General features: G+C 45.0%; 1 protein-coding gene across 2 annotated transcripts in view; it reads left to right on the top strand.

Annotated features, from left to right (window-relative positions):
* Positions 1-13,844, top strand: part of RPTOR (regulatory associated protein of MTOR complex 1) — a 323,749-nt gene that overhangs the window by 211,283 nt on the left and 98,622 nt on the right. For both annotated transcript variants that reach the window (XM_027518037.1, XM_027518038.1), the window contains exons 8-9: positions 9,738-9,838; positions 10,332-10,476. In XM_027518037.1, coding sequence (XP_027373838.1) covers positions 9,738-9,838; positions 10,332-10,476 — 246 coding nt within the window. The remainder of the gene's footprint in view (positions 1-9,737; positions 9,839-10,331; positions 10,477-13,844) is intronic.

The raw sequence follows: 13,844 nt of genomic DNA, 5'->3' as shown, positions 1-13,844 counted from the left end.
AGAGCCTCTTGATGAAGGTGAAAGAGGAGAGTGAAAAAGTTGGCTTAAAACTCAACATTCAGAAAACTAAGATCATGCCATCTGGTCCTGTCACTTCATGGCAATAGATGGGGAAACAATGGAAACAGTGACAGACTTTATTTTGGGGGGCTCTAAAATCACTGCATATGGTGACTGTAGCCATGAAATTTAAAGACACTTGCACCTTGGGAGAAAAGCTATGACCAACCTAGACAGCATATTAAAAATCAGGGACATTACTTTGCCAACAAAGGTCCATCTAGTCAAATATATGGTTTTTCCAGTAGTCATGTACGGATGTGAGAATTGGACTATAAAGAAAGCTGAGCGCTGAAGAATTGATGCTTTTGAACTGTGGTATTGGAGAAGACTCTTGAGAGTCCCTTGGACAGCAGGGAGATCCACCCAGTCCATCCTAAAGGAAATTAGTCCTGAATATTCATTGGAAGGACTGATGCTGAAGGCGAAACTCCAAATACTTTGGCCACCTGATGCGAAAAGACCCTGATGCTGGGGAAGATTGAAGGCGGGAGGAGAATGAGACAACAGAGGATGAGATGGTTGGATGGCATCACCGACTCAATGGACATGAGTTTGAGTAAACTCTGGGAGTTGGTGATGGACAGGGAGGCCTGGCATGCTGCAGTCCATGGAGTTGGAAAGAGGCAACATGACTGAGCAACTGAACTGAACTGTCATTTTACTTTAAAAGCTTATTATTTAGATGATGGGCTTTGCCCTTCAGAACTACAGAAGGACACATTCACCATGACTGACTTCACCTTCCTGGTAGAATGAACTGAACCTTTTGTCATTAAGAAATATCACTCTTCATCTCTGGTAATACCCTTTCCATAAACTCCACTTTGTAGGACTGTAGCGTATCAATGGGCTTCCCTGGTGCCTCAGACAGACAGTAAAGAATTCACCTGCAATGCAGGAGACCCAGGTTTGATCCCTGAGTCAGAAAGATCCCCTGGAGAAGGGAATGGCAATCCATTCCAGTACTCTTGCCTGAAAAATTCCATGGACAGAGGATCCTGGGAAGTTACAGTCCATGGAGTCGCAAAGAGTCAGACACGATTGAGTGACTAGCACACACACAGCATAGCCATACAACTGTTGTTTGATTTTTATTTGTACAATGTGTCTTTTCATATATAAACATAATGTGTGTGTACATAATTGTATTAAATATAAATTTTTTGTGTATTTAGGCAGGTATCTTTATATTTCTGTAGCTTTATATTTTACGTTATATCTGTTTTTAACGGGCTCTTGCCTGGAAAATCCCATGGACGGAGGAGCCTGGTCGGCTGCAGTCCGTGGGGTCGCTAAGAGTCAGACACGACTAAGAGACCTCACTTTCACTTTTCCTTTCATGCATTGGAGAAGGAAATGGCAACCCACTCCAGTGTTCTTGCCTGGAGAATCCCAGGGACGGGGGAGCCTGGTGGCTGCCGTCTATGGGGTCGCACAGAGTCGGACATGACTGAAGCAACGCAGCAGCAGTTGACTTTTTTCTGTTTTTAAATCTAGACTAAAAATTGTTCACCTTAATTGAAATACCTAGTCTTTTTATAGTTACTGTAATAATTTTTGAGTTTAAATCTACCATCCTGTTTCTTTCTTGTTTTTTCTATTTCTTTTTTCCACCTTCCTTTTTTTGCTTCTGCAGTGCCATGTTTTGGATTGATTAGCAGTTTTACCACCCTTTCCTCCCCTTGTTTTGGCTTGTTAAGTGTTTCTTTTCGTGCACTGAAGTGGCTACCCAGAGCTGTGGGTTCCGTGTGCTTTCTGTTAAAGGCCAGGCAGTGAACACTTCACAACACAACAGAGGCATAAGGTCTCTGTTGTTTATTCTTCTTTATCTTCTGTTGCAACCCTTTAAAATTATAAGGCTTGTTATTAGCTTGCAGACCATGCAAAAAATAGGCCACTGACTGGATTTGGTCTGCGGGCCATGATTTTGGCAATCCCTGGCTTCTTAAAGTCTAATATAAATTAGTGCTTTTACCACTTCTCAGATGATGTAAGGACCTTAGAACAATTAACTTTGTTTACTGACTTCCTGAAATGTGTGGAATTATTGTCATATATTTTAACTCTCCATATATCATCATCTCCATAAACATTATTAATATTCTATAGAGTTAATACTCATTTATGTTTCCCACATATTTACATCTTCTACTGTCTTTCATTCCTTCCTGTACCTCAGGGCTTCTGTGAGATCATTTTTCTTTATCTCCTTTAGTGCAGGTTTGCCAGGGAAAAGTTTTTATTGTTTGAAAGTGCCATAATTTTTTACATTTTTAAATTGACATTGTTGAAATACTGCTTACATTCAATAAAAGGAACTCACTTTCAGTATGCAGTTTGATGAGTCTTGACAGTTTTATATACCTGTGGAACCACTATTACTCTAAAAATCTATCCTAAAAGTTCCCTTGTACCTCATCCCAATTAATCCCCCGCCCTAGCCCCCAGGCCCGAACAAACATTGATCTGCTTTTTCTCATACATTAGATTTATCTTTTCTAGAGCTTCAGATAAGTAGAAGAGATACTGTGTTCTTTTGTGTCTGAGACTGGGCTTCCCTGGTGGCTTAGACAGTAAAGTGTCTGCCTATAATGTGGGAGACCCGGGTGCAATCCCTGGATCAGGAAGATCTGGAGAAGGAAAGGGCAACCCCGTCCGGACACTTTGTGTCCGAAGAGTAGAAGGTGGTGTGGCAGGTGCATGTTGAACCTTATCAGAAACTTCCCAGCTCTTTCCCAAAGTGACTCGCCCTTGGTAATCTTAGATCTTTTCACAGTATCCACTGTTTCTTATGTATTTATTGCTTATGTTCCAATCTCATCTCTTTTGCTTAATTTTGAGTGTTTTTTCTCCTGACCCATCTTCCATTTCTTTCTTCAGTATTGTCTGATCTGCTGTTCTGCCCATCTATTGAATTTTTAAATTCAGTATATTGTATTATTATTAAGTTTTTGAGGTTCCAGAGTTTCCAGTTTCCAGTTCTCAGCCAGAGTTTTCCATCCTGTCCATTAATTCCATGAACATGTTAAGTAAAATTATTGCGAAGTTGGTGTCTGATGTCACCATTATCAGAATCCTCTGTCCGTCTCTTTCTCTTCTCAGTTGTTTTTCTTGGTTTTAAGCATATAAATGCCTGTTTTAGGGGTTTTTTGGAGATACAGTTGATTTACAGTATTGTTTTCAGATGTACAATATAGCGATTCAAAATTATTATAGGTTATATTCCATTTATAGTTATTATAAATGCTTGGTTGCAAACTGAAAACAGAGGGCTTTCCCTGGTGGCCCAGGGGTAGAGAACCCACCTTGCAATGCAGGGGGCTTGGATTCAATCCCTGGTCAGGGAACCAAGATCCAGTATGCTGCTGAGCAGCCAAGCCAGCACTCGGCAACTGCTGAGCCTGAGCACCATAACCAGAGAATCTGTGTGCTGCAGTGAAAGATCCCAATGCAGCCTAATTAATTATTTTTTAAAAAAGAAAGAAAGTGGAAGTTGTACAGAGATTTAGGTTGATCTGAGACTACAAGGTCTGCATTATTTCTAGTTCATCCTTTGCACCCAGATCCAAGCCTGGTATTTTTTTTTTTTTTTTAACCAGAGCTCCATCTCCTTGGCCAGCCCTCAGTTTTTGTTCTCTAGCCTGTGAGTCCGCCAAGCTCAGCTCAGGCTCTGCCTCTCAGAGCTGCCAGGCGCCTCCGGGACACATGGAGCCCCAAGTGCCAGCTTAAGCCTGGGGCTTCCCCCTCTCAGGTTCTGGCCTCACGATTCTGCACAGCCTTGCCAGTCTTCCATTCCCCTCAAAAAGATTTTCACACACATACACACAGCATGTCTGGTTGTTCTCAGTGAGTGAATGGTCTGAGTCACCTCATCTACCATTGTCAGGAAGATGAGGTCATCTAAACCCTAAGAGAATAATTGAATCGCATGCCCCAGGCTTTGCAGATGTAATTTAGGGCCTAGCTGAGTCAGCTATGAGAGAGCGTCCCAGTGACTGCACAGTCGACTGTCTCTGAGTGAGTGCTGAGAGCTGAGTGCAGTGTGTCCACAGGCTTTCTGCATTTAAACAAGTACAGTTCCATTTCCAACCAGGCTTTCTTACTGCGTGTTTCTCACTTCCTTTCTCCTGACCACTCGTACATAGTCCTGCAGTCCAGTTAAAGGGGAACTTCTGTAAAACAGCAAACTATTCAGGCTGTAAACAAACCATGTCACGTTTTATAAGCTGCAGGTTTCATGCATAGTTTTCTTCTCCTGTTCAGCTGAGTTTTTAGAATGATTTGAGGTTGTGTATGTGTATATCTGGTTTCAATATGGCATTAATTGATTGAGAAAATGTACATGTACACATATTGAGAGACTCCTGATGATGTCATGAGTGCTGTCTCTTACCCCACACATTGAGATCCCTGGTCTCATGTATCTGACTTTGTCTAAGCAAGCATCTGACCAGTGTGTACTGACCTGGATATTCAGAAGAATTGTTTTAAAAAGAAATTGCTGGGTTCTCTCCCTATTTTCTTAGTTCCAGAACATTTCTAAGTAATGAATTATATGCATCGAGACAACGGTTTAGCCAAAGGTTCTCTGCACCATCATTTACATAAAGCCATTTAAACGCACTTATGGTATATCCTACTTTATTTGAACTGAATATGAGATAATGTAAATTCATAAAATCATGCAGTTTCCAAATATTTTCTCTTTTCAGGAAACTTGCTTAGCTTCCCTCTTATTAAAAAAATGTTTCAGGGACTTCCCTGGTGGTCCAGTGGTTAGGACTCCACGCTAAGAATGCAGGGTCGCAGATTTAGTCTTTGGTCAGGGAATTAAGATCCCATATGCTGCATGGTGCAGCCAAAAAATTTTAAAAAAAAATTTTTTTTAACTTTCATTTTTCTTTATTATGCAAGCAGTGTGTTTTTAGCATATGTATTATTGAATACAGGTAAGCAAAATAAAATCATCCATAATTTCCACCATGCCAAGATAATCATTGTTACTGGTTTGACGCAGACCTTCCCAGACTTTTTTCCTAAGCATATATGTGGATGTTTTTAAGACATGTAAACATTTTAGAAATGTGGCAACTCTTTTCGTATTGTTATTTCAGTGCAATTAAGGTTATTTGATTTTGTACATTAAGAGATATCTGGAGGAATGGGCACCAGAATGTTTCTGTTGGTCCTTTGATCGTGAAATTTGGAGTGATCTTTGTGTTATCACTTGAGTGTGTTTAGTAAGTTTGTGTCATTTTCTTGGAAACCATAGTTTTTCACTTAGTGTTTTATTTTCACAGAGCTGTGATCATCCAGCAGGGATCCATCCACTCTCTCATCAAATATGAATGGGGCACCTGTTATGCGTTAAACGCTGTGCGCTGAGCACTGGGTTAGCACGAGGAAGCACGTGGGCCTGCCGGCCAAGAGCCCTGAACCTAGTGGGAGATGTAGCCCGTGCACCAGCTGTCGTCCATGGATTCTGTGGGGGCCTCAGGGCAGAACCAGAAAGCGGGGTGGGGGGGCGGCTTGGCAGAAATGAGGGACGAGGCAGAATATCAGAATTGCTCCAATCTCCTGAGCCAAGAAGGCAGAGGGGTGTCTGCGCAGGTCCGGGAGCATGTGGGCTGTTTGAGGAGGACAGGTTCCATGTTGCTGGACTTTGGCGTGTTGGTGAGAGAGAAGGCTGGGGAGACATAGAAAGGAACCCAGAAGCAGAGTCCTGACATCTACCCCAGACCACACTGCTGGCCGGTTGATGGGGGCAGACATGGAGACAAGGGACACGAGCTTACTGAGGAGAAGCACAGAGGGAGACAAGGAAGCAGTGGCCATGAGGCTGGGCTGCTAAGCATGGCCGCCTGGGGAAGCCCCACATCTCAGCCCCAGGGTGGTCAGCTGGAGACCAGTCTGACAGCTGAGACAGCTTCACTCCCTAGCTGGACAGTGTCCCCGAATATGCTCCCCTGCTGAGCAGCCAGCCTCTCTTGGGGGTCTGGGCAGTGGCTCTCCATGTCAGCCACACAACCTCATGGAGTTTGGGGAGCTGCTGGCCAAGTGTGAGCAGCTGTTCTTAAGCAGGGAAGTAACATGAGTCAGATGTGTGGGCTGTGAGCTCGTGCATGTGCTCATCACTCCACCAGAATCTACGAGGAGACTGATTTATATCGAGGAAAGTAAGTCATTACCCACAAGGAATTTATTACCTAGGTATACAGATAATCAACATGCATGGAGCAATGGTGAATAAATAAAAAGAAGAAAAGTAAGTGATCGACAGGCTGCCAGAGGAATTCCAAGGGAGATGCTGTTGCAATGGACCTGAGCACAGGCTGTCATGGTCAAGATGTCTTCATGGACAGGGAGGTTGGGCTTTGCTTGTGAAGACTGAACCGGAACCAACCCAAGGCAGGTGGGAGGCTATTCCAAGTGGGCAAGTGAAAGGAGACCGAGTTTAATGTTTTTGTCCAACTGTGAGGTTATGGACCTGACCAGAGGGAACTAGTTTCAAAGTTTAATGTGTCAAACTGATGGCATTGAAGCCAACTTGGAATTTTCTACCTAACTCCAATGACAGTGGTTTCACCCTTGCTCCTTGGAGACCTCACAGTGGCCATCTAGGGAGGCACAGGCCACTAAGAAGCTGGTGGCTCCCAGTCCTCATCCTTCCAGCCATCGGAACTCCACTTTCCTTAATTGAAAGCAAGATTTTGTTGAAGTAGAGGGAACTAAAATGCCATTTGGAAATACCGCAGCAGTAAGCAGAGAACCCTGTAGATTTTTGAATAAAGTTATACTAAGGGCCATCACCCTGCCCAGTATGAATTGGATCAAGAAGGCTGTTGAGGATACCTTTGCAGTGGGAGTGATGAGCAAAAGGCAGTGGAAAAGATGCCTTGAAAGAAGCAGGAAACATGAGCTGCACTTGGGGCAGAGATGAGTGGGCCGTGTCTCAGGGTTTGAGCTTTGCCAAAAGGGAATCCACAGGGACTCTTGGAGCGAGGACACATACTACAGGGGAGAAGAAGATGGCAGTAATGAGGATGAGCTTGATTTTAGACGTGGTTAAATTTTGATGTGAAGACAGCAAGCAAAGGGTGAAGGCAGGTACCTTGTGTTGGGTTATTTTGTAAGATCCATAAGCAGAGTGGCCGTGGCTGGAGTCAGGCTCCAGACAGCGGGCAGTGCTGAAAACCGTAGGTGAGCCCAGATGTCGGGGGAGGTGAGAATAAATCCAACGCCTGATAGCGGTGATAAGGAGTCTGAGGAGGTGGCATGCATTTTCCAAGAAAGTGTCTGCTGCATCTCCTTTTGAAGTGCTATCCACTTTATTTTGGTCCCCATTTTGCATATGAGGTTAGTCTGGGTGACTCAGAGCAGAGGAACAAGACGCCAGAAGTTACCCAGACATGCACAGCTGGGACTAGAGTCATTTTTCCTCATCTCCCAATTCTGTCATCTGTTACTAAACTATAACTTTAAACTCTTTTTCTTTTAAATTGTAATTAATTAATGTATTAGTTTATTTATGGCCATGCTGGGTGTTCGTTGCTGTGCACGGGCTTTCTCTAGTTGTGAGTCGCGGGAACTACTCTCTACTTGTGTGGGGCTTCCCATTGCAGAGCCTAGGTGCACAGTCTTAAGTAGTTATAGCATGCAGACTCAGTAGCTGTGGCACATGGGCTCAGTTGCTCCGAAGCACGTAGGAGCCTCCCGGACCAGGGATCGAACCCGTGTCCCCTGCCTTATCAGGCAGATTCTTAACCACTGGACCCCAGGGAAGCCCTAAATTATGAAATCTTGTGCTTTTCACGTAAAAGCTAATCTGTGGTTAACACTGTGGGTTTAACTTTTCAAAGAACCACTTTGATTATTAATGAAATTGGGGGGAGGGTACAGGTGAAAGAAACTTTAGTAACAAAATGTGTCCTGGACTTGATGCTCTGTGCTAGACCTTTCTTCGTAGTCCTGCGTTGCTCACCCAGATGGCTTCCAGAGTGGGTTAGGTTTTGCTGTTCTTTAGGATCAAATACGGAACGGAAAACAGGAACAAGTAGTTTCTGAAGTGACTTAATTCTGAATGACATGGAAAGAAAGGGAAGTGGGATTCACTTCCCAGTTGTCATCCATTCCAGGCTGCCGAATGCAGAAGGTAGGTCTCACAATGATTGGTTGATTGTTAAGTTTGAATGATTCCCAGGTTGTCTGGAATCAGTTGGCTGATGGCTTGGTCTGTGATTTCATGATAAGCTTAGTGAAAAAACATCAGTAGAATTTTCAGGAGGTCTTAGTGGGAGTCTAGTTTTATAATTATCTGCCGGCAATTGTCATAAGGTGAGGGTTTTCAAAACCCACCTAAATGCACACTGACCTGCACCTGACATAGAGTGGCTTCCGCTCCTCCGATGGCTCAGCTGTGTCACTTCACCTTACTCAAGGGGCACTGTTCACGCCCCTGACATCCTTGGTCTTAGTTTGAAAATAAACCTCAGCAGACCTTCCTTCGTCCAAGAACGCACTCCTGTCTCCACCAGCTGCCAGGGCGAGGAGGCGGGTGAGCAGGGAGAGTGTTGCCACTGCCTCACTGCGGGGTTTTCCTCCTGATCAGCTTTCCTTGGGGGTGTTCTGTGTAATTATGTCAGCATGGTTATTTGTCCCACTTCTTTACTTAATGTTACAAAGCAGTCTTTTCCCCATATCATTAAAATATTCATAAACAACAGTTTACTAACTTGTAGTTATTTCATCGTGGTTGTTCCATAATTAATCATTTCTTTATTATTGGTCACATAGGTAGTTTCTGCCTCTTCACTGTTATAAATAAAACATTGGAAAAATATAACTTGTTTACACATTCTTCATTTCTGGTTCAAGACTGATTCCTAGGAGCAGACTTACTGAAGAAAGGATACAGACCTGAAGGATTGTGCCACCATACACACCCAAAGTGTTGTATGTGAGTGGCCACAAGCGGAGCATCACTCAAGAGTGTTGCCTGGTTGTCCATTGGGTTTTGTCTTGCTGTGTTCAAATTTCCCTGTGGGGGTGGGGAATTAAGCCCAGCTCCCCTCACATGCCCCACTGGGAGGCCTGGGCCGCAGCCGGCCTGCCTCTCATGTCTTCACCGCTGGCATTTTCAGCCCAGCGATGCTTGCTCTGTGAACTTAAGAGGCAGAATCTAGGCCTGAGTAAGTTTGTTTGATGTTGAACAGGTGAATGTGTGGTGAAGAGCTGGGCCCACAGAGGAGGTCTGGCCTTTACCCTTGGCTTCTGGGAAGTGACCTGTGTCCAGCCCAAGAGGAGTGTCTTGATTAGAGTACAGGGCCAGTCCACCCAGAGGCTGAGAGTAAGCCTGTGGTGAGCTGCAGGGCTCCAGGGGCTCCCCTGGTCAGAGTTGCTTTACGCCTTTCGTCACACATGAGTGCTGGAGAGGCCACACCTGCTCCTTCTGTACAGATGGGGAGGGGAAGAAAGTGCAGTGGAAGCTGAACTTCAAGATGAGAGGTTGGACATCCAGGAGTCTCAAAAATCCCAGCGAGGCACAGAGGTCCTCCCAGTATGGCCAAGCCTCCCCCACCCCTGGTCTGATGTGCTGTCCCCTCCCTCCTTCTTTTCCCACCACCTCCTGCCTCCATCACCTGTTTCTGTCACTGTGGCTATTTTGTGTTTTCTAGGATTCCCGGGCGGCTGAATGACAGGAGGACCCCCCTGGGCGAGCTGAACTGGATCTTCACAGCCATCACGGACACGATTGCGTGGAACGTGCTTCCTCGGGGTGAGGCGCCCGGCCATGGGCTGGCGGGAGGGCTGCTGCCCCGGAGTCAGGAGACTCTGGCCCTGGGATGTGAGAGAAGTCAGAAGGGATGACCGTGTTCCTCTCAGTGAAGAAACCTGAGGAGGTGGGCGGGAGAGGGCAGGAACCCCAGAGGTTCTTCGAGGATGAAGAGCATCTAGAGAAGCATCTGCTTTGGCGCTTAGTGTTTTCAGGGCAGATTCAAGGCTCATCTTCATGGAACATCCGTATTTCTTACAGCTGCAGTTACTACTGTAGTATAAGGAGCCTTTGTGTTTTCTGTTGATAGTTGCTTGGGTTCTGCTGTTTGTTCCAGTTACGTATGTAACAGATGTAGGTTACTGCCAGTGGAAAATGTGCATGTCAGTCCCAACCTGCTTGTGGCAAATTCTGATAGAAGTAAGTTTGTATATTTGGATTTAAATGCTGGGCATGAGTCACTGAAGACAAATTCTTATCTTTTCTCTGCCCTCAGATCTCTTCCAAAAGCTCTTCAGACAGGACCTGTTGGTGGCTAGTCTGTTTCGAAATTTTTTATTGGCAGAAAGAATCATGAGGTCATATAACTGCACCCCCGTCAGCAGTCCACGCCTACCCGCCACGTACATGCACGCCATGTGGTAAGTGTTTCTTGCTGGACCAGTGTCAGTTTCTCTAAGGAGTGTGCTTTTTCCATTTCTTTCTTTTTTTTTTTTTTTTTTTTTAATTTGGCTGCATCAGGTCTTAGTTATGGCACATGGGCTTAATTCCTCCACAGTGTGTGGGATCTTCGTTCTTCAACCAGGGATCAAACCCACATCCCCTGAACTACCAGGGGAGTCCCTCCCATTTCTGAGATAGTCCAAGTGTAAGGGAATTACCTGAGCAAAATAGGAAGACGTGCCTCCAAGCATGGAGTCCTGGGTCGGGCACTCAGCTCTGCCTGAGTCCCCTGCAGAAGAACAGGTGTCTCTGAGGGTCGTCCAAGGCCGAACGGGACCAGTGCCTCCAGAGGCACTGTGGTTCATGGCTCAGATGGAGAGGGCCTGCGGGTGAGTTTCTGACTCTGTAAGGGCTCATACTGAGGAAGGAAACTGCCAGCTGAGTTCATGAAGCGTGTCCAAGATTGCTCCAGAGATTGAAAACTGCTGGGTTCATGACCAGGTCATTTGCATGCTTATTTCATATATGCATGCATGTATACACACACACTCACACACACAAGTGTGATCTCTATGACACTTTTATGTTGATTATAAATTTCCTTCAAAACTGGGTTACTGTTCCTTACACTACTGCTAGTAGTAAGCACCGTATTATAACAATATTAATGGAAATTGTTTTGAATCTAGACATTATATCTGAAGGCGTTTGGTTTCTTCTCATTTCCATGCTTTTGTGACACAAGCAGAGTTTGAGGACGTACTGAAAAGGGGCAGTAACAAAGGAAAATGAGTCTTAGTTATATCCATCTGGGAGAAACCCTAATGCAAAATATTTTAGAAGAGTAGTTCACTTCTTTTTAGCCCCCAAAACCACTTTCCTCATACTGGGAAAGATTGAGGGCAGGAGGAAAAGAGGGCAACAAAGGATGAGGTGGTTGGATGGCATCACCAACTCAATGGACGTGAGTTTGAGCGAATCCCGGGAGATAGTGAAGGACAGGGAAGCCTGGCGTGCTGTGTAGTCCATGGGGTCACAAAGAGTCAGACATAACTCAGCGACTGAACAACAGCAAAAACCACTTTATGGTGTATTTTCAGGTTCATTTGGAGTGGTGGTTTTTTTCTTTTTAAATATTTGCATGACCACTTTCCCCTGACTCTGGAAGCCCCAAGAACCAAGAAGGAGGTGGTACACTCCCCTCCTCTTATCCACTTGAGGAATATCAGAAATTAGCATTTTTATGTATGAGATAAATCAAGATGCACTATGCTGCCGAAGCGCCAGACTGTAAACAGAAATCAAGTTAAAACATGCCTCATCCATATCCATTGTAAGAGCTTGTAGCATAAACTAGAGAACAAGTTATGAAGAAACAGAGGAACAGGAGTAGACCGCCACGGAAGAGTCGCTCTGCAGCTGTTTAGATCCTGTGAGAACAGACCGGCAGAACAGCCGATGCAGCTTCCTTCCCTCCATGATTAGAACTAGGAGCGGGAGTCGGGGGAAAAGCCTCTCTAATGCTTAGGATGAATAATTAGAAGACCCACATTTCTGAAAGAGGAAATCCTCAAAACAGCCTTATCCTGTTAAAAAAAGAAAAAGTGATGCCTTAAGTTCTATTACTTTTGAACCAGGTTTTTATAAAATATGTATTATTAAAGAGGAAAGAATAAGGAAAAAGAGCTAAACAGTGTCAGTGTTGTGTCTAGTCATGGATAGAAAACTATTTAAATCATAGGAAATAGGCCTCACACCAGCCACCCAGTGTGAAGGGCCTCCTGGGCCACCACGGTCACTTGGGCTACTGGCCAAGCAGATCCCCAGGAGACAGAAATACAGGATGGACAGAGGGCACCAGCTTTTAGCAAGAAGCAGCCTAAGTCCTCCCCTCCACCTTGTTGCCCACCCCGTGGCAAGTCCATGGGACAGTCGTCTCTGTGTGCATGTTTCTCTGGATGTGAAACTGCCTCTTCTAAGGTGTGCTCAGCTGCACAGAGTAATAACAGCGTCTGGTCCTGGAGAAAAGAAGTAGAACCAGAGCCAGAGCTGAGAGCAGACAGAACAGGCAGGGAAGAGGGCAGCAGGAGAAGCGGGCCCGGAGAGCAGGCACCTGGAGAGCACAGTACAGAATGGTGACACCTGTGTCTCTTCATCCCCCATGGAGCTTTCTCTAGTGTTGGCCTCTTAGAACATGTCTGAATCCTGGAATTTGTATAAATACTGTTTAATACAAGGTGCAAATGCTAACAGCAGCATCTCATAATCCTGCCCATCTCTCTTATGGATTTCCATGCCCACCTCAAAAACTGAGAGTATGGCCCTCTCACCTGCAAGTTTAGCTCTCTGTGAACCTCATAAAACAGATCCTCATTTGTATATATTCATTGTGCAGAGAAACGTGAGCTAATAAAGCAACCCACAGAGGCCCAGATAAATGCAGGGAAAGATCCTCTGGTCTCCCGGGGCATGTGAAATTGCTAGCAGTCATACATGCACCTTTGGGTCTTTCTGCTTCTCTGGTTCCAGCCTGCCTGCACACTCCAGGGGCCCTTTGCAGCTGATAAGCTCCCTAGGACTTGAGTACAGTCTAGTCCCTCAGGCTGCATGGTCTGCCATCCTGCAAAGCACCGTCTATAGCCTGAATCCCTCCCTCCTCCCTCCTCCCTTTTAGGCAAATTCTGGATGTTGCATGGTGGGGTCCATGGGAAATGGACTCGGAGGGGGATCAGTGTAGGATGCTGTGAGGGAAGGTTCCTGGGATCACCTCCCTGGATGGGGAGGCAGCCTGACCCCTGACTGTCCAGCCTTGACCAGCACATTCCCTACCTGGCAGTTCTGAACCCTGGCATCTCCCACTTCACTCCAGCCCCTGCTGCCCTGTCCACTTTGCATCTGCCCATCTCAGTTCAGGAGGAGGACTAAGCAGGTTGCTGAGGGGGACTGGTGAAACAGTCAGAGAGGCTTTGACAAGGAAAGCTGTTTGTCAGAATGTTAGCTTTAAGAAGGGAAGCCAGAGGCAACCCTAGTACCTAATAGAACAAAGATGTAATTGAAATACATATACTTGAAAAAATACAAGCCATCTTAAAATTTTATGAAGATTATTTATTATTATGCAAAATATATGTTAAATGACAAAAACAGAACACCAGACTGTATCAGCAATATAATTACTTCTGTGTTATGCATGGGCAAGAGGGCTAGGTAGAATTATAACAAGATGCTAATGGTGTTAATACCAGGACCAGAGGATTGGAGTGAGAATGCTCTCTTAAAATTTGATAGATATTACTCCTGTAATTAAAAATCTACATGTATATGTTTTAAGCCTTTGAAACACTAA

Source organism: Bos indicus x Bos taurus, chromosome 19, assembly GCF_003369695.1.
Source record: "Bos indicus x Bos taurus breed Angus x Brahman F1 hybrid chromosome 19, Bos_hybrid_MaternalHap_v2.0, whole genome shotgun sequence".
NCBI classification, from domain to species: Eukaryota; Metazoa; Chordata; class Mammalia; order Artiodactyla; family Bovidae; genus Bos; species Bos indicus x Bos taurus.
The sequence above is the reverse complement of the archived record's forward strand: the minus strand, read 5'-3'. Positions and strand labels throughout refer to the sequence as shown.